The sequence below is a fragment of the Mytilus galloprovincialis genome, chromosome 7 (assembly GCF_965363235.1).
Source record: "Mytilus galloprovincialis chromosome 7, xbMytGall1.hap1.1, whole genome shotgun sequence".
In the NCBI taxonomy this organism is placed as follows: Eukaryota; Metazoa; Mollusca; class Bivalvia; order Mytilida; family Mytilidae; genus Mytilus; species Mytilus galloprovincialis.
In genome coordinates, this window is record NC_134844.1 from 32,903,564 (window position 1) to 32,925,109 (window position 21,546).

Consider the following 21,546-nt stretch of genomic DNA (forward strand, 5'->3'; position numbering starts at 1 on the left):
ACCATTCAACCAAAGCTTTTGAAATTTTAATATGTTGTTACTGATGACAAAATAGAGGTCAAGTTCCATAATGACGATTTTGACTTTTACTGTTCAGGAGTTATGGTTCTTGAAAGATCGTAAAATGGCGTTTCCATTCACGTTGTTGCATTTACTCATGAACCATTCAATCTAAGCTTTTCAAATATTATTATTTCAAAATATTGATACTGATGACAAAATGGAGGTCAAATTTGATATTGATGATTTTCACTTTCACCATTCATCAGTAATGGTTCTTGTGATATTGCCAGGACACAAATAAATGTAAATAAATCCGGTTTGCTGTCGTTGTGACAGCCTCTTGTTAATCATGCGGTTAGACAGGGCTGATAGGTAACAAAAATAACCATGTAAAACCTAGGAAATATATCTTCTGAGAAGGTTATTTATTTCAGTTAATATAAAAGCTATATTTTGTTAGTCTGAAAATTATAATGTGTTTAGCTATTTATCCTCATTGTTATTGTTATATTGTCCACTTCAGTGGGGATACATCTTTGAACAAACTTGTCTGTCTGTCTGCTTTTTTCCCAAACTTTTATTTTATGTCATAGTATTTTTTATAGTGCTTTCTTGCATTCAAAGTGATGCTTTACACATTTTCTTGTTGGTAAATTCTGTACTTTGCAGTCAAGGGATAGAAAAAAGTATTTTTGATAAAGTTAAAATTTCCAATTACCTTTAGTGCAATATTAAAGAAAACTAAATTGATTTAAACTTTTATGGTTCTAGTAATATATTCAAGTCTGAAAGTTGATTTTATGATATAAATTTTGTATTGTAAAAATTTCGATTGATGAATATGAATATATGACTTTTTTTTTAGTTTTCATCTCTTTAGAATATACGAAAAGTGCACATATTGCATAATAAAATAAGCATGATCTTTACACCTGCAAAATTGATGCATGTGATATATCACACAAAGTTTAGTATTCAAATAAATGTTTATGAAATATTTCCTCTGGAAGAAAATCAGAAAACAAACAATTGAGAATTAAACAAAGAGATTTTTTTAAGTAGATTTAATTTCTCTGACTGGGTAAGAGGTAATAGTAGACAGGTTGTTATGTTGTCTGACTGTGCTCATGTTACTTTACTATTTTTATACCTAGACCAATTATATTTTGTTAATTATCATTATAAACATAATAAAATATGCACAATAAATGTAATTTCTCATATTAAAACTGTTAGTTGATTTGTCAACATTTTTGTATGCATACTGTATGATGAAAAGATTTGTACACAGAAATGTGGAATTTTATAGTGATTCTGATATTTTCAATAAGTTTGCTCTCTCGCTATATTGGGTATAAATATAATTGAAACTTGCATATTGTCACTATATTCCCCTGTTCCATTGTCTGTGTTGTCTGTGTGCAGGTTAATATTCCATCCTCTGAATGCTACATAACATATTGTCATTCCCAAAAGAGCTTTACATAAAAGGTGACGATTTAGATTATATTTCAGTCTTAGAAAACAGTTTGTTTATTGGATGAAATTTGCTTTAAACCAGCTTTCCATTACTGTGAGTTTTAGATCAGGATTTTTGTTCTAGGTAATGCTTTATAGCTCACCTGGCCCATAGGGCCAAGTGAGCTTTTCTCATCACTTGGCATCTGGCGTCCGTCGTCGTTAACTTTTACAAAAATCTTCTCTGAAACTGCTGGGCCAAATTTAATTAAACTTGTCCACAATCATCATTGGGGTATCTAGTTTTGAAAATGTGTCCGGTGACTAGGCCAACCAACCAAGATGGCCGCCATGGCTAAAAATAGAACATAGGGGTAAAATGTAGATTTTGGCTTATATCCCTGAAACCAAAGCATTTAGAGCAAATTTGACATCGGGTAAAATTGTTTATCAGGTCAAGATCTATCTTTCCAGATTAATTGGACAACCCCTTGTTGGGTTGCTGCCCCAGAATTTGTAATTTAAAGTTAATTTTGCTGTTTTTGGTTATTATCGTGAATATTATTATAAATAGAGATAAACTGTAAACAGCAATAATGTTCAGCAAAGTAAGATCTACAAAAACGTCAAAAATTGACCTAAATGATCAGTTGACCCCTTAAGGAGTTATTGCCCTTTATAGTCAATTTTTGTAATTTTGTTGTCAATTTTTGTTATCTGGTACAAAAATCTTCTCTGAAACTACTGGGACAAATTTAACCAAACTTGGCCACAATCATTATTGGGGTATCTAGTTTAAAAAATGTGTTTGGTGACCTGGATAACCAACCAAGATGGCCGCCATGGCTAAAAATAGAACATAGGGGTAAAATGTAGATTTTGGCTTATATCTCTGAAACCAAAGCATTTAGAGCAAATCTGACATGGGGTGAAATTGTTTATCAGTTCAAGATCTATCTTTTCAGATTAATTGGGCAACCTCTTGTTGGGTTGCTGCCCCAGAATTTGTAATTTTAAGGAAATTTTGCTGTTTTTGGTTGTTATCGTGAATATTATTATAGATAGAGATAAACTGTAAACAGCAATAACCTTCAGCAAAGTAAGATCTACACAAAAGTCAAAATTGACTTAAATGGTCAGTTGACCCCTTAAGGAGTTATTGCCCTTTATAGTCAATTTTTGTAATTTTGTTGTCAATTTTTGTTATCTTGTACAAAAATCATCTTCTCTGAAACTGCTGGGACAAATTTAACCAAACTTGGCCACAATCATCATTGGGGTATTTAGTTTAAAAAATGTGTTTGGTGACCCGGCCAACCAACCAAGATGGCCGCCATGGCTAAAAATAGAACAAAGGGGTAAACTGTAGATTTTGGCTTATATCTCTGAAACCAAAGCATTTAGAGCAAATCTAACAGTGGTTAATTTGACCTATCAGGTCAAGATCTATCTGCCCTGACATTTTCAGATGAATCAAACAACCTGTTGTTGGGTTGCTGCCCCAGAAATTGGTAATTTTCTGAAAATGTCGCAGCTTTTGGTTATTATCTTGAAGGGTATTATAGATAGAGATAAACTGTAAAACAGCAATGATGTACAGCAAAGTAAGATCTACAAATAAGTCAGCATGATCAAAATGGTCAATTAACCCCTTAAGGAGTTATTACCCTTTATAGTAAATTTTTAACAATTTTCGTTCTGTAAATTATGTTCGTTTATGATGGGCACACAGACTCTTTAGAGCCTCTAGTTTTAACTGATATTTTACTTGTTATTCCTCTTATGCGATGTTACACTAAAATCACAGGTTATGGAGATTTGAGCGGTCGCACTATGTTTAACAATAACCACATTACGTGAGTATATGTCAAAATTCGTTTGAATAAAATTCGGAAGTTGTTCTGCCATGTTTGCTTTTCTGCAACTGTTGAGTTTGATGAGTCAGTTGATTTTCTCTTTTTAATTATTTCACTTTTTGTCGTGACAGGGACTTTTATATCTTACTATATATTCGGACTTCATCAATTGTTGATGACTTTAAATTGACCAACAGTTGTTTCTGAAATTTTTTACCTTATCTCCTAATTAATATAATATCGATTATATTTCTAATGTGTCCAGAAAACACAAATAATTCATTAAATCTTTGAAAGAATTATAGTTTTGCCTTTGCAATAGAAGCCAGCATTTTCTACAACAGAACAAAATGAGACTTTTCGTCGGATTGTTACATGCACGAGCAACATGTCGGATGCCACATGTAGAGCTGGTATCGATCACGCAGAACACGTTCATATCTGGTTTAAGAGGGGTTCGTGTTGCTAAATCTTTATTTGGTGTTTTTTAATGATTAATAATCATAAGTTGTTAATTTTAAATGCCATGATCAACACTATGTACGACTCCTTTAGTGTTGAATTAACAAGTGGTGACCTATTCAAATGTTTATGATTTCAATACTGGGTAAAGTCTTGTTTTTATACGACCGCAAAATAATTTGCGGTCGTAAATTGGTATCATGTCGTCGTCGGTGTCGTCGTCGTCGTCGTCCGCGTCGTCCAAAGACGGACGGTTTCCGGATAATAACTTTAGAATAAGTAAACAGAAATCAATAAAATTTTAACACAATGTTTATAACCACAAAAGGAAGCTTGGGATTGATTTTGTAGGTTATGGTCCCGAAGGTTAAGGAATTAGGGTCCCAAAAATAGCATTTATCTAGTGTCAGAACAATAAGTTGTGTAAAAGTATTTCAATTGTTCTGAAATTGTACCACAATGTTTAATACCATAAGTAGAAGGTTGAGATATATTTGAAGGGTTATGGGGCAAACAGTCTAGGAATAAAGGGCCAAAAACAAGCATTTCTGTAGTTTCAAGTCAATAAATTGGAGTGATCTTTCTTTATCTAGAATGGTTGTTGAATCAGCTTAAACCAATGCTTTATATAATCTTCTTTGAAAATTGGAGTTATCTTTCTTTGTCCAGAATAGAAGTTGAATGAACTTAAATCAGTGCTATATACAATATACAATGGAATATTCACTTTCCTACCAACTGATAAATTAAAGCAATCTTCACCATTCAGTAATTACAATCACTTTGATTACCATTTTAGGATTATGCCCCTTTACAAGTGGAAAGATTGAAGATTTTTGTAGTTTCTGTTCACTTAACTTAAGTTTTTCTCAACTTAACTTAATGAAATGTGTATATAATGCTTATAACCTCTAAACTCAGTTTAAGTTCAATTTTTGGCAACTTTACTTTTACAGTTCTTGAGTTGTGTCCCTTTATAACGTTATATGCTTAGGGGGGCATCATCTGTGTCCTTTTGGACACATTCCCCATTTATTTATTTAGAAGTTACTATTAATTAATTTTAATTTGAACCATGACTGTATGACATTTTATATTTTAATATTTTATTATGTATTTAAATGAGTAGTTATTGTTGCAAACTCCATTAGAATTTTGAATTGAGATCATTTTTGGAATAAGGGAAAGGGGGAAAACTTGTACATGACATTTTAAGAAAAAAAAGTTTGATTGAACATGATTTTGTGGCTAGCCAAACCTCGCGCTTTTATGGCAATGTTAAATATAACACTACAATGGCAACAGTACATTAAATGGTAAAACCATCATATCACGTTCGACATCTGTATTTTTTGGTCTATTAAATTGTACTGATGTTTCAAATCATTTAAGCAGGATCTGCTTACCCTTCCGGAACACCTGAGATCACCCCAGTTTTTTTTTTTTTTTTTTTTTTTTTTGTGGGTTTCGTGTTGTTAATCTTTAGTTTCTATGTTGTGTCTTGTGTAATATTATTTGTAAGACATGGCATTGTCAGTTTATCTTTGATCTATGAGTCTGAATATCCCTCTGGTATTTTTCGCCTCTCTTTTTTAAGAAAAAAGGTTAAAGATCATCTGGAAACCGATGCAAACCCAACTGCATGTTAAAGTACGAAAAATTAAAAACAATACTTTATAAATTGCATGCGTTCGGAAAGTACATGTCAAAACTGTCCAATTGTACTTGTATGCTATGGTCCTTTGCATTATTAAAATTTCAAACGATTTGGTCAAGGGGTCCTTTAATTATCATCTGCAGGAACGGACGGACTTGTAAATCCCTATATACCTGCTCTAAGTGGCAGATGTATAAAACTACAGACCTATTTTTGGTTCTTCCATCACCTTTCACTAAATATAACCGGAAATACAGTTACATCATCAGACAAAAGTTATTCTACTTGTTAAAATCTATCAAAACTATTTAATATTTTCCTATAAAAATGTGATGCATTAACATCAGTAGTTTGCGTTGTTTAAATATGTTAAAACTACTTTGGGTATATTTCAATGACCCTTAGGCACTTGAACAAATATAATTTCGTATATGATTACTGCATGTGCGACGCTTGAATTGTAGTACATATATATAAGTTGTTGATTTCCTCAATTATCAATAAAATTAGATGTTGAACACTAACGGAACCACAAGACAAAAACGGAAAAAGTACGTAAAAGAAAAATATATTTTTTTACTGTCACAATATTCACAATGGAGATTTAATCTTTAAAAAAAAAAGATACGCCAATTGAGAACGACCTAGAAAAAACACCCTTTTCCTATCTACCTTTCCTATGAAACATCACAGGAGATGAGCATTACATTCTAATTAATATTCTTGAATCTTACAAACCTACTCAAATTAAAGGTAAAGAAGACCTCAGATAACATAATAATTTTTATACAAGAACAAATATTATGTATATGACTTCCATGTATTCATTGGTATCTTATTAAATCATCTAAATTGGCTAATTAATCTGACAATCTAGGCGTTATAATGTCGAACATTTTGCCCATATATATGCATTGATAAGAACACATAGTAAGTAGGTCTACGTATGTCTGTCCTATCATAAAACATAGTTGTATATGTTCATATAATCAAACGCCTAGGGAAGATAGCTTTTTACTTTAAAAAAGATTAATATGTGGATGTTGTGTCACAAACTAATACAACACATAAAGAATGAGAAAGGTAAAGTAAAACAAAAATGCGTAATTATCAGGAGTTACTGCTATCCCCACAATCGGTAACATAATATTCAAATAACCTCTTTAATTTGTTTTCCTCGATTTAAACATCCTGACTTATGCATCTCTCCACACTATTTATTTCCCCCTCTAAATCACTAATCACTTCATCAGATGATTCTCACATAGTTTTTGTCTTCACTGCCATATACGTGACATTTGGTCTTAAGCTTATATTATTTTAAAAGTTCCAATGTACAAGTATATTTTTCTATTTCCTATGATATCCCAGAGCATCAAAGGTTGCGGACTTAAAGCAAGCTAAAAAATCACATTAAATCCTGATGCACTTTATACTATTATATGGATATTTTGACTTCAAATAAAAGGAAAATATAAAGGTATTCATTATTTTTGTTTTATTCAATAATAAAAAAAGCAATAACTTAAACTGTTATCTCTGTGTTTAATATATTTTCTGTGACTTCTTGATTATCTTCAGACAATGCCGATTTGCTTAGTTCATAAGTAACAACAACACAAAGAGCATGTGAGAATAAATTAGTTATTGATCTACATCTGTCTCTACAAAATAAAATGTATCATAAGTAAGTTAACTATAAAACAATAATATAGACAAAAACAACTTGAATTGTGTACACCATATATGAAAACGACTGTGAATAAACAGTGATTTCTGTTTTGATTTTCGGCGTTCGATTTCTTCGGCGCCTAAGTCCTTATATTGCTTTAAACTCTTTCTATTTGAGCATACATTGTAACTGATGCGTCTTTTGTAGACCAAACGTCTGGACAACCCAATTTTAATGTGGTATCAACGATAAGTTTATTTCATATCTTATAATAACAAAAACGTATGTTTCCTCACTGAAAAATTTAATAAAGTCACATTGTTTATGTGACTGTCTTAAATCAGGAGCCTGTGATGCAGTTGATGACGTTGGTTACTGCATGTTTGTCATAATTAATAACCAATAATGGTTTTAGGATAAATGTAGCAGTTTGTTTCACTTTTGAATTGTTCCTCATGGTATGCTAGAGTTCGTTATCATGGTTATTATTTACTTTGTGGTGTTTACTGTTGAAGGCCACATAACGGTCTATGATTAGTAGTTGTTTATATCCCTTCCCTTTTGTGGTTGGTAGTTGCCTCATTGGCAATCGTGCCGCATATCCTTACTCTTATTACAATTAAATTACTTACAATAGCCAATCAAATGCATATAATAAGGAAGCAGCCTCTGGTGGTATATCTAACGCTGTTAGTATGATGATTATATTGACTAGACTGGCACCAGTTACTGGTGGGTTAGCTAATGCTGATATCGTTGATAAAATACTACAAAATTAAGATTTCGAACATAAACAAAAAAAAATGCATTAAAAAATTTAGAAACAATTCAAATCTTATTTTAGACAATAAAGTAAGCAGATATATTTTTTTCATTCTAAAATATTTGAACATCGGTAAATACAGGTTGCCTTTAATATGTGTTAACATAACCATTATTAGCTATTATATGCGTTAAGGCAATGGAGATTATAAATAAATTCAATAAAATTCCGTTTGATCACTGATACCTAATATGATTACGTATACGTATTCTCTAACAGTTCTCAGATAGACCTAAATACAAATCAATCTATCAATTTATAAATTCTGGCAAATGGTCGTAACCTTTCTTGGAAGTCAAAAAAAACATTTTAAAAGAATATAATTGGGTTTTTATTTTTATTTGTATGTTTATGGAGAGCCATTTTACTATACAACTTCTTACCATACTAGGACAAGTCTTGTAAATGTTAGTTCCATTCCTACTAGTTGTACAACAAACAAACATGATATGCTGATATAAAGACATGTGCCACTCCTACCTATAGATGCTGACAATGGCACGACAAACCTGGTAACTCTTTTGTCTAGTTTGTTAATCACTTCCAAGCTGTGCAATGTTTCAGGCATAGCAATGGCTCTGAAACAAAACAACAAAGAAGCATCATCTTTTTGATCTGTTTTTCTGTGTTGATTGGTAGTGTTATATGATATACTATTCATCTTCAATGATTAAATGTTATTGTTGATTGATTGAGTGTTGTTTGCCATTTACAAGTTTGTCCCTCCCATTCAGAACATAAACAACTGAAACCAGGGTCGACCGAATTAAAGATCGAGAACTTGAACCGCCGTTTAAAAGTATATGATATTGAGAGTGGCGGACATTTTGGCTTGAAACACTCCTAATCAAAATGTTTTACTACCCCGTACATCAGTACGTACAGCCTTCTTTTTATTGAATTCCAAATGAAAGCCTCTGTGAGAAACTATCTCCCGAATATTGGGAAAATATCAATTGCTTGTATCGGTAAATAGTTATCAAAGGTACAAGACTTATAATTTAGAACGCCAGACGCGCGTTTCGTCTACATAAGACTCATCAGTGACGCTCATATCAAAATATGTATAAAGCCAAACAAGTACAAAGTTGAAGAGCAAGGAGGATCCAAAATTCCAAAACTGCCCAATACGGCTAAGGTAATCTATGCCTGGGATAAGAAAATCCTTAGTTTTTCGAAAAATTCTAAGTTTTGTAAACAGGAAATTTATAAAAATGATCACATTATTGATATTCATGTCAACACCGAAATGTTGACTACTGGGCTGCTGATACCCTCGAGGACGAAACGTCCATCAGCAGTGGCATCGACCCAGTGGTTTAAATAGTTATCAAAGGTACCTGTATTATAATTTAGTACGCCAGACGCGCGTTTCGTCTATCGGTAAAAACTGGCAAGGCTAAGTGTAGGAACTAAACAAAAAGGGTGACACAAGCTTAAAGAGTAATAAGCGAATATCCTGAATGATGTTGAAAAGTCATCTGGACAATCGTAAAAAACGTATATGAGTACTACGTGTGCAACGCTTACAACGTTATAAAGAACTATAAATTGTTGAAATTCCAATTATAACAAAAGCAGATGTCGAATATCTATAGGACCGCACGATAATGACACACACATACCTAAAATAATATCTAGCGTTTAATTTCACAATATTACCTCTTTGTCCAATTGAGTGCGACCTCGCAAAAAAATGACCCTTGATCTGACGACTTAATCAAACACTAAAGCAGATGACCAGTACATCAGTACATCCAAATTATTCTTTTCATCTAATAACAATAATTTCATTATTTAATATCGAGGTTACTTCAGGGAACACCGTTATTTACTAACGGATAGAGACAATCTTTTTTAATTTTTCTTTAATGTACAAATCAAGACATTTATATGCATAGATATTTTATCAGCTCATCTACATTGGCTAGATTGTCCGTAAATCAAAATTGTCTTGTTGTTTATGTCTAATAATATACCATATATATGTAATGATGATAATACATATTCACAGTTATAAAGTCTTTCATCAAACGATTGTTTTATCTACACATTATAATAGTGCCTGGAGAAATAAGCTTTTTTAATTTTTTTAGAAAAACATATGCAGATGGTTGATCACAAACAAATACAGCACATAAAGAAAGTGATAAATGAAATGATAGAAACAAAATTAAGGGTTTTTAAAATGGTATGATGTAATAATATTAGTATCTACATTTGAACAGTTGAAGTAAAAGTAAAATAACGGGAAAATATATTTCCAATTTGTAATCTTATCAGGCTTTACTAAACCTGTCATTGTGAAAAAGTTTCAAATAAGACTTTTTTTACAAGTGAGAGGTTTAGCTAGCTACAACACCAAGTGATGGGTTTAGCTAGCTTTAAACCCAGGTTAAATCGATCATTTTCTACATAAGATAATGCCTGTACCAAGTCAGGCATATGACAGTTTTTATCTATTCGTTTCATGTGTTGAGTTCATTCAGTATTTTTATTATTTTACTTTTTTCTAGATTCAGCGGTACATACTTACGTGCTACTTGTTGCAAAAGTTATTAAGACTGGTTCGACCAGTGTGAAGAGAAAACGGAATGGATTTGTTCTGTATATGATAAAATAAACCAATGGGACAACTGCTAACGACCATAAGGCAAAACCAAGCAAGGCTGTAGCTATAAACATTCCCAAGTGCCTGAACTCGTCACTAGTATCGGCCGAGCTTGCTATTGTCCTTGCAAGAAGACTAGCTACTCCAACAGGTGTAAACCTTCATGATAAAAATTAAATGAACATGTTTGCTAACTAATACATTTATTAAATTTGTCACCATCTACATTCATAATTGTTTAATATGTCAACACTAAATTAAGCATTATTATAATTATGCAATCAGTTATTCTACTTTATGTGAGCTGTGGTTAGAACGCTACTAAGCATATAAAACGTCATATGCTGGTCGTTTTAAAAGTGTTTTTTTTTTTTTTTTCTTTCTTTGACTTTGCATTGATTTTTTGCGATATTCTGTTTTAACATAGTTGTTTTTATATATTTAATCTGCAAATAAAATTTAGAAAACAAACATATAAAATATATACGATTTATATATATAAGTTCGTTTCCTTCCTGTTTGTTATAGTTGCTAATGTAAATATGATGATCAGTTTATTTTGGAATCAACTTTACCAATTAATTATGATCTTACTATACAAACGCCAGAAATAAACACACGAAATGCGTTATAGTAATTATTTGAAAATTTACTGGATATTTTTTTTCTGTATGACGTTGACATAAATAATAATCAAATCATTAATTTCTATTTGATAACAAGAGGCTGTCACAACGACAGCAAACCGGATTTATTAACATTTATTTGTGTCCTGGCAATATCACAAGAACCATTACTGATGAATGGTGAAAGTAAAAATCGTCAATATCAAATTTGACCTCCATTTTGTCATCAGTATCAACATATTAAAATTTGAAAAGCTTAGATTGAATGGTTCATGAGTAAATGCAACAACGTGAATGGAAACGCCATTTTACGATCTTTCAAGAACCATAACTCATGAACGGTAAATGTCAAAATCGTCATTATTGAACTTGACCTCTATTTTGTCATCAGTAACAACATATTAAAATTTCAAAATCTTTGGTTGAATGGTTCATGAGAAAATGCACGGACACGACGGGAAACACCATTTTTCAATCTTTCAAGAACCATAACTCCTGAACGGTAAAAGTCAAAATCGTCATTATTGAACTTGACCTCCATTTTGTCATCAGTAACAGCATATTAAAATTTCGGAAGCTTTGGTAGAACAGTTCATGCATAAATGCACGGACACGACTGGAAACTCCATTTTTCATTCTTTCAAAAACCATAACTCCTGAACGGTAAAAGTCAAAATCGTCATTATTGAACTTGACCTCCATTCTGTCATCAGTAACAACATATTAAAATTTGGGAAGCTTTGGTAGAACAGTTCATGCGTAAATGCACGGACACGACTGGAAACTCCATTTTTCAATCTTTCAAGAACCATAACTCCTGAACGGTAAAAGTCAAAATCGCCATTATTGAACTTGACCTTCGTATAGTTGTCAGTAATAACATAATAAAATTTTAAAAGCTTTGGTTGAACGGTTCATGAGTTAATGCACAGACAACATTTGATTGCCGCCCGCCCGCCGTACATCCCCAGATCAATAACCGACATTTTTGTCACAAAAATCCGGTTAAAAAGTCATATATAATACCAAATAAGCCATCGCAACATCTGTAGAATGACAAAGGTAGCTGATGTAAAGAAGTTGTAGAAGGCTTTTCCGTGTTCCTTTGTTGCACTGGTTGCCATTCCAAATATACTGCTTGCTATTATCAATCCTATATTCATATCGTAAGACATAATATCAGTTTCAACGGATAACAGTAATTGAATGGGTTTGTTCCTTTACAAATTTTTAATAGTAATCATATACATGTATTTTGAAGAAAAAAAAAGAAGTAACTGTTGCTTTTGTTAAATTTAGAATTCAATAATACGTCTTGATCATGATTTATTTTTATTCAACTGTGTATTCGTCGTCTGTAATAGCTATATAGTTTTTTTCCTGATTGGTCTTAACTGTCCGTTCTTCACTGGATTTGGTACCATTCATTAATTCAGAGATCAAAAAAATATAGCACAACTTATCAAACCAGTAATGTTTTAATTATCGGAGCAAATTCAGAAACCTTGTCTTTTCTTTTTGTGTCCCTTTTGGTCATATACTTCCTAACATTTACACGTATTCATACATCTCTAACTTTCCTATCGAAACACATCCACTCACTCCTAATGGAGTACCTGTTTTTACCGTTTGTTTTTATGTTGGGTTTTTCTCCATTTTTTACTTAATTTTTGTCTTCTTTCTCGATATATATTATAAGAACATCGGTAAAACTGTTACATTTATTTCAAATTGTTTGGTTTGAGCCTTTGTAATTAACAAACATCATTTATGCGACGTTGATGCAGAACATTTGCTAGTGGTACTTTTTTGTCATTGTCATTATCCTTGTGCCTTGTAATTTTTCGTTACTAGGGATTGGTTGTTGACTATATGGAAAAACGAGACCGACAACCATAGCAAAATATTAAACAAGGTAATAGTTTTTATACCGATATATGAAAAAAAATATGTAGAAGATGTGGTATGATTGCAAATGAGACATCTCTCAACAAATGACTAAATGATACAGGATTTAGGTCACGGTATGGCGGTATGTCTGCCAACCCCCGTTTAGATCGGTCTTCTTTTATTCCTTAAAGGATTTTGTTTTGTTTTTTTTGTCACTTTTTGTTTTTAAGTTTTTGCAAATGATTGGTTCAATTTTGTTTTGATTTGAAGTACTCATATTACTTTTTTTTCCTTTCGTAGATGAAGTTTTGTACTCTAATTTCACGGGTTTAACGGTGTAGTTATACTTGAATGGTATTTAGCTTTTGATAAATGATCGACACTGACAAAGGTTATTTGTTGTGCTGTATATATTCATGTTTCAAATACTACAATATATTATGAATAATTTCATTTCATTATGTACGTGTTCAATTCTTAAACTTGCATAATATTTTCCTGTTTGCATTATACATTTCTTTCTGAAATAGATGAATACTTTAACATTTGGAAACAGTCTGTGTGAATTATTTCATTTTAGAAATATTCAATTATTTGTCGATAGAGCTTCGATTTTGAAAAAAACTAAATACATTAAAATCTAAAATCTTTAAACATACTGACCAATTATATTTGTACCATTTGCAGACCCAAGTATTTTTTCTTTTTCTTTAATAATTGTTATAAAGCTTGATTCATTTTTGACTAGACTAAGATTTCTTTCAGCAATCCTGTATTTTGTGTGTGCCTTCAAAAAGCAAGATAAAGAAAAGTTAGGGCAGAGGGGACACAAGGCTTTAGTTTCATTTTTATAGATATTTTTACCAATTTTGAAAAGTTTGTCATGTCTAAAGGTACGATACGACACTGCACAACTTGAACATGCTTTTTTAATGATAGGAAGAGAGCCGTGGTGTAGTGGTTAGTGCATCGGACTACTAACACAAAGGTTCCTGGTTCGATTCCCGTCTGGGATGAAAATTTCAGGGAATTAATTTTCGGCTCTCCCTTGACACCATTTGCGAGTATGGTCTTGAGGAAACGATGATAGTCCGTCGGACGGGGACGATAAATGGCTGACCCGTGTTAAGAGAGAACCATATCTCTTGCACGTTAAAGACACCCTTGTAGATTTCGAAAAAGAGCAGGCTAATGCCGCTACAAGGCAGCACTCGCACCCGCAAAGTGGAAAGGGATTAATATAAGTTGCAAAACTTGTTCACAATCCACTATAAATAAATATGTTTAAACTAATGATAGGAAGCATAGTAACTGGACCGTGTGATTGTTTGATTCTTGTTTTGTTGGGATGGGTCGTGTTGTGTTGTGTTTTGTGATCCGTTTCGTCTTCTTTCGTTTCTTCATTTGAACGTATTGTGGTTTGTTTGTTCATGCATCATTGACTAGAGGTATAGGGAGGGTTAAGATTTTACAAACCATATCCAACCACTCTGCATTTTTTCGCCTGTCCCATGTCATAAACCTCTGGCCTTTATTAGTCTTGTATGGGTTTTTTTTGTAATTTATTTTAGTTCTTTTTTATGTTTCGGAGTTAAACGTTACGTTAATTTTCGATGAACTAGTATACATTACACTTGAATAGGTGCCAGCTGAAGCAAGCTTCCAGCTGCGGGATATTATCGATGTGTTGAAGACCTATCGGTGATTTTGAACCTTTTTCTGATCTTTGGTCGGATTTTGTGTTTTTGACACATTCACCGTTTCCAGTCTCAATTCTCAATCCTATTGTCGACAAGTTTATTTTCTATTACGATAAGAATCGGCATTCATTGTACATTTCCAAATAAATATGTTAAAAAGGCTTTTTTGTAATGTTAATTTCAGGACAAATCATTGTCTGTGCTCCAGTTGTTGAAAGAGTTCCTCTATAATATTCAATTTTGTTTAAACAGTGTTTGTTGTTTACGATCGATCATAACCTCACCAGCTAAATGCAGAACTTTTTTAGTGTTCTGTTTATGGTTTTTGACTGTTATGCTTTAAAACATTTTATAGTTTTTATATTCGATCTTATTCTCGAAAATTGTTATCTTACATAGTTTATTTCCCATTTCAACCATCAGATGATTATACTACCATGTAATACAAATAAGCAAAACTTGCCACAAAGGGACTTGCCAGTGACTTTGTTTTAAATATAGTTAGTTAGCTGGTTACGTATATCTAGAAGTTGTTTAGTGTTCTAACTGCATATACTACAAGGTATGTATTATGAAAATATTATAACAAACAATATACCTGAAAAAAATTCTCACCTGTTCAAATGTCGATACAATAAGATTGTCAGGAAACACATTTCTGTGGAAAGAAAAACAGTATCATATATATGAAATTAAAGAATAAATTAAATAAAAAATCGCGGGAAAATGCATTTGGATCACATATTGACCATCTTGAACTAAGTAAGTATACCTTAAAAGATCGGCAAATATATCCTGTGTTTCTGTACTTTGACCGTGAACAGTTGCAAATTCCTTTGATATATGGACACTTTTTCCTACAACACATGATCAAATTTAATCATTTAAGTCTTATACAAATATCAATATGCATATTTTATACTACTTAGATATGGTATGGTTGTCAATAAGACAACTCGCCACCAAATGAGTCTTTGGTGGAGAGTTGTCTTATTGACAACCAAACCACATTGACGAAGAAGATCAAAAAGTTAGCAACCATAGGTCACCGTATGGCCTTTAACAAGGAGCAAAACACATACCTCATAACATTTTGTAACGGACCGTATACATGTAATGACAAATGTAAAACAGTTTGATAATGAATGAGCAAAATAACGACTCGATCTATGAACAAAACAAGAAATGAAAAACAAATATGATATACAGTGTCCTTCTATGTTGTGATATTACACTATTATGTCATGTAAAGTTAAAGGTTAGTACCTATTAAAACGTTTAAACCCGATGAGTTTGTTTGTACTTGCTCTAAGTCTGAAATCTGATGTTTAACACTTGATGTGTTACATAAATGGTTCTCGTTTCTCAATTTTTATATAGATTAGACAGTTGGGTTTCCCGTTTGAATGGTTTTACACTAGTTATTTCTGGGGGCTCTTTATAGCTTGCTGTTCGGTGTGATCCAAGGCTCCGTGTTTAAGACCGTCCTTAGATCCAAAATGGTTTACTTTAACTATTGGTTACTTGGATGGAGAATTTTCTCACTTGTACTCATACTACATCTTCTTACATCTATAAACGGCAACAACTGAATGACAGGTGGCTAACTTTGGACAGGCACGTACATAATTGTTGCGGATTTAAACATATATCTGGGTACCAAACCCTCCCCATAACTTTGGAAAATAAATCATTACTCTCATTTGCTTTGTTAAACATGTTAAATTTCTTTATCATTATTGACTGACTTAATTAAATTTGCACGTAAACCATTCTTCACAATCGAGAAACCAAAATGACAAGCAAATGCAAAATGTAATCGAGGGGGAATTTAAGGTATATCAAACATATGATTGTTGTACCTCAAACCGGTGACCTATAGTTGTTAATGACTGTGTCATTTTGGTCTCTTGTGAACAGCTGTCTCATTGGCAATCATATCACATCTTTTTTATAGTACCTTTTATTAATATTCAACAGTTTTGCAAATATGATCGAACTTATTACACCACCTTAGTCACTTTCAAAATATCCTTTTTTATTTACTAATGTTCATAGATGATCACATTTGTAATAATTAATCAAATCATAGATTTCTTCTTTTTGTCAAATTAAGAATTACACATTATTTGCTGATGAAAAGACAATGAAAAAACGCATTATTTAAATATTCTATTTTCTTTACTTATATGCATAGTTTACCTGGTTCTATTATTACACAAAGGATGCAACCTAAAACACTTGGCAGAAAATTACACACCATTGTAAATATCAAACAGACCGCGCTTATTTTACCATTGGCTTTCAAGTCGAGGGATGCTGTTGCTAGAAATATAAAAAAAGAACACAAAGAAAGTTGTTATAGTTCATAGTACAAAGATGCCCCACTCGCACTATCATTTTATATGTTCAGTAAAATCTAATTTTCAAATCAGAAAGATCATATCATAGGGAACATGTGTACTAAGTTTCAGGTTGTTTGGACTTCAACTTCATCAAAAACTACCTTGACCAAAAACTTTAACCTGATTTGGGACAGACGGACAGACGAACGAACGGACGCACAGACCAGAAATATAATGCCCCTATACTATCGTAGGTGGGGGATAACAATCTTAGGCAGGCTATGAAAATGCATAATAACTGTACTGCGTCAACACCCAAATTAAGTGTATTACAGTACAGGTGCATAACATCAAGATCTACTTGTTTCCCAACTTTTAGTGTAATTCTGTAAATAGAACTGTCCTATATAATATAGTGTTGCCTTTAGTTATAAATATATTGTCAAGTAAATAAAAGAAAATCTTAGTCTCAAGGATAATCGAATCCCATCAAATACATCAGTTAAAATTTCATATTCCCTAAGAATATAATACCACACCGAGTCGTTTAAAAATACATTGAACGTACTGTGAAAATGTAGCGACTCACAATGAAATACGTTTGTTCAGATAAGAAAGATATTCGATTTACTGGTCGATATTTATCAATTTTCTTCATATCCAAGATAAAAAAAAAAAAACAGTTTTCTAGCTTACTCAAGATTTGGTTACATGTTTCTGGTTTACTCAGTGTTTTGTTTAGACAGGTTTCTGGTGTAGTCAGTGTTTGGTTTAGACAGGTTTCTCGTGTACTCAGAGTTGAACTCAGGATCTGGTTTAGACATTGATATGGTGTACTCAGGGTTAGGTCAAGAATGGTGTTTAATATAGTAAGGGTTTCGTTTATACAGGTCTCTTGTGTATTCATGGCTTGGTTAAGACAGGTTTCTGATTTACTCACGGTTTAGTTTTGACAGATTTACGATTTACTCATGGTTTGGTTTCGACAGGATTTTGGTGTACTCAGGATTTGGTTTAGACAGGTTCTTGTGTATTTAATGTTTCGCTTATACAGTTTTCTGGTGTACTTATGGCTTGGTTTAAATTTTAGGTGTGTACTGATTAACATGGGTTTCTTGTTTATTCACGGTTGGTTTATAAAGATTTCTGATTTCCTCGGTGTTTAATTTAGACAGATTTCTGATTTCCTCGGTGTTTGATTTAAAGAGATTATTGATTTTGTCGGGTTTTGATTTAGACAGATTTCTGGTTATCTCGGGGTTTGATTTAGACAGATTTCTGATTATCTCGGGTTTTGATTTAGACAGATTTCTGGTTATCTCGGGGTTTGATTTAAACAGGTTTTTAACTTATTCGTAGTTCGGCTTAGGCCGGTTTCGAGTTCATTTATGGTTAAGTAAAGATAGGGGTCTGATTTACTCATGGTTATTTTACGATAGTCAGGTTTTTAGTTTACTTAGAGTTCGAGTAAAACATTTTTTAAGATTGTCCAGGTTAAGTTTATACACATTTCGGTTTAGACTAAAAGACTAAAAATTTCGAATTCAGGGCTAGCATTTGTCAAGTTTTTTCTTTATTCCGGGTTCGGTTGAAATCGGTTTACTTAGCCTTTGGTTCAAACATGTTTTAGTTTGCTTAATGCTAAATTAGGAAAGATTAAACAACTTCGTAGTTCAGAATTCTAATGGCAAATTACGCATTAAGGTGATATAAATATAGTACCGTAGATGGAAATGGTAGTTCAAATAAATATTGGAATGGATGAGTTGTTCTTGGTAGTGAGACTCTTTTGTTTTCATTTTGCAAATGTAATGGACAGAGTGTCATCATAGTTTAAATATTTAAGAACTCAAATCTCAATTTTCTAAGTTATCGTTCTTTTTAAATGTGTTGTGCTTATATCTATTAGTTAGCACGTTTCGTTGTCTTCTTCTTCGATGCACGGTTTTGCTTGTTCTCTGTTAACGTTTTTTTTTATTTTTCAAAATCAGAATGGAACAGGAAATCATGAAAGATTACTTACCTGTAATTATTGAGGAAACCATCAAAGGAACAATCATCATTTTCAGCATACGAATGTACATTTCTCCCAGTATTCCTGAATAGAATTTCATTAAATACTAAAAATTAAAATCACAAAAATACTGAACTCCGAGGAAAATTCAAAAGGAAAGTCCCTAATCAAATAACAATACCAAATGCTGAAAAACATAAAATGAATGGATAACATCGCATTGCACCCGTTTCTTATCCTCGTACAAATACAGCTGAAATTTAAAGACACTAAACAGTTATTGTCTATATATCCAAACTGTTTAAAATGTCTTTTGATTGAGTAAAGCCATTTTAATTGATAATTTATAGTGTGTCTTTCTATTTTGTGATGTTACACTATTGTTTCAGATAAGGGTGAAGGTTGATACTTATTAAAACGTCTAAAGTTAACCCCCCTTCAATTGTTTGCACCTGTCCTAAGCCAGGAACCTGATGTTCAGTAAATGTCATTTGTTGATGTGGTCCATAAGTGTTTCTCGTTTCTCGTTTTTAATATAGATTAGACGGTTGTTTTTCTAGTTTGAATGGTTTTACACTAGTCATTTTTGGAGCCCTTTATAGCTTGCTGTTTGGTGTGAGCCAATGCTCCGTGTTGAAGACCTTACTTTGACCTATAGTGGTTTACTTTTACAAATTGTGACTTGAATGGAGAGTTGTCTCATTGGCACTCATACCACATTTTCTTATATCTACGTCTTAGGGGACTTATATTCTGATTAAGCAATACCCTCTAAGGGCGGATGCAAGATTTTTGAAAGCGGTCGTAATTCCAGAAAACGAATGAAGAGTTTAATGATCAATTTGATACTAAAAAATGATACATTTACCCATCAAAAGGTGACGTACGCCCTCTATCCCCATTCCCCTTTTGAATTCAATAGGTCATTGATATTGCAGGATGAGTTGCCGACAATTAAGTTGCATGTACATGACTGTATTTATATAATTGTACAACCTTAACATTACGATGTGCAAACACTTTTACCAAAAAAAGAAATGTTACCATTTATAAACCGTACACAAAATTTTATTTAAATACTGGGGTCATGAACAATAGAAATTTCTTCTTTCAGTACATAACGGTAATTTGATACAACACCTATGCGTTATCAAGCACTTTACTATCTAGTAATGTTATTCTATATAGCATACATGTATACTATGGCACCCGAACACATGTAGAACTCGTGTTTGTACATCTTTTCAATGAAATAATTTTATTGTCTTTTCGGAATTAATTTTCATAGACTGAATGTGTCTTACAATTGGTATTTATTATTTAAAGCATTCATTGACAAATAATCCATACACTGTATATATATAACAATTAGAAAAGACAAATATGATTTAATATTATAATGACATGTATTTACCTATCCATAGTAGAGTATCTTTTGTTAATGTCCATTTCCTTAAAGAAAATCCCACAGATAAACCAACGGCTCCACCAAGTAACGTAAGAATTACTAATAAATTAGTATTCAAACATTGCTTACAACTTTGTGCCATCTTAGACAACAGATATCAACATATTACACTATCAGCACTACACGCGGAAGCTAAAAATAAACACTAACGACGCTGTGTGTATTATGAATAAAAAATGTAGGTATTGATCTGACAAACAATAATGTAATCTAAAATTGTTTTATAAATCAATATTACATTTAGTTGAATGAATATGTCGTTTGTTATACAAAGATGATCGTATTTCCCTCTCTTTCTATAAGACCTCTTTTAATGTCAAATTGATTTTTAAATTTTAATTTTGATATTCAATTATTTAGAAGCATTCAATGCATATGATTTTTTTTAGCGTTTACGTATTGTATTGTATATACATACTATTTATACATATTTGCATAAGAAGTCTAAATAATTCAGTGTTAAGACCAGATTTTTCGTAAAAAGAGAGTCAGAGACAATTCTTTATTCACTTCTTGTGTATTATGTACGTTTGTAGACTTATAGTGTTCCTTTTTTGTCTTTTTTTTCTATTATGATTATGAGCATTACTTCATTTATCTTAAAGTTATTCATTTTTTCATTATAGCAAGTTATCAAAAAAATGTACGTTATATAAAATGTTTGCGGAAAGAGACGATTGATATTTAAAAAAAACTCTACGAAGGTTTTGCTCCAAAATATAGAATAATAGCATGCTGCTTTTTATGTTATTTTTGTTTCTTATTTAAAGCCATGCATAAAAGAGCTTGTCGTACATTGTTTTTCCGACTTAGTAAATATACTCAAAATTCTGCTGAAATAGAACAGTACCTTTATCTTTTCTAAAACATTGACAATTTAATGACCCCTTTAATGATATACGACTTAAGTGGCGATTAAATTTTTAGATCTCCACAGTTTTTGTTTTGGTCGGGTAAAATT

General features: G+C 32.1%; 1 protein-coding gene across 2 annotated transcripts; it reads right to left on the reverse strand.

Moving 5' to 3' along the window:
- Window positions 1-6,917: 6,917 nt before the first annotated feature.
- Window positions 6,918-20,747, reverse strand: LOC143082794 (excitatory amino acid transporter 1-like). Of its 2 annotated transcripts, XM_076258650.1 has the most exons (11): window positions 20,532-20,743; window positions 19,127-19,201; window positions 16,961-17,083; window positions 15,531-15,615; window positions 15,374-15,416; window positions 13,722-13,845; window positions 12,195-12,321; window positions 10,468-10,701; window positions 8,315-8,509; window positions 7,741-7,875; window positions 6,918-7,100 (listed from the first exon to the last, which is right to left on the reverse strand). In XM_076258650.1, exons 1-11 carry the CDS (start codon window positions 20,665-20,667, stop codon window positions 6,962-6,964), a joined length of 1,416 nt encoding a protein of 471 aa, XP_076114765.1. In that variant the 5' UTR covers window positions 20,668-20,743; the 3' UTR covers window positions 6,918-6,961. The 2 variants fall into 2 exon arrangements, 1 of the variants encoding a protein (XP_076114765.1); XR_012980472.1 differs by lacking the exons at window positions 6,918-7,100; window positions 7,741-7,875; window positions 12,195-12,321 and adding an exon at window positions 9,594-9,706 and having other exon boundaries at window positions 8,377-8,509; window positions 20,532-20,747.
- Between the last annotated feature and the right edge of the window lie 799 nt (window positions 20,748-21,546).

What these genes read in the sequence shown, in the direction of transcription:
- LOC143082794 (XM_076258650.1), bottom strand. Translation starts at nt 20,667, where the DNA reads ATGGCACAAAGTTGTAAGCAATGTTTGAATACTAATTTATTAGTAATT. An exon ending in ATGTTGCGATGGCTTATTTG is followed by an intron (nt 10,702 to 12,194) that starts GTATTATATATG and finishes TTTATCATGAAG; the next exon opens with GTTTACACCTGTTGGAGTAG. An exon ending in ACAAGACTTGTCCTAGTATG is followed by an intron (nt 7,876 to 8,314) that starts GTAAGAAGTTGT and finishes TTAATTTTGTAG; the next exon opens with TATTTTATCAACGATATCAG.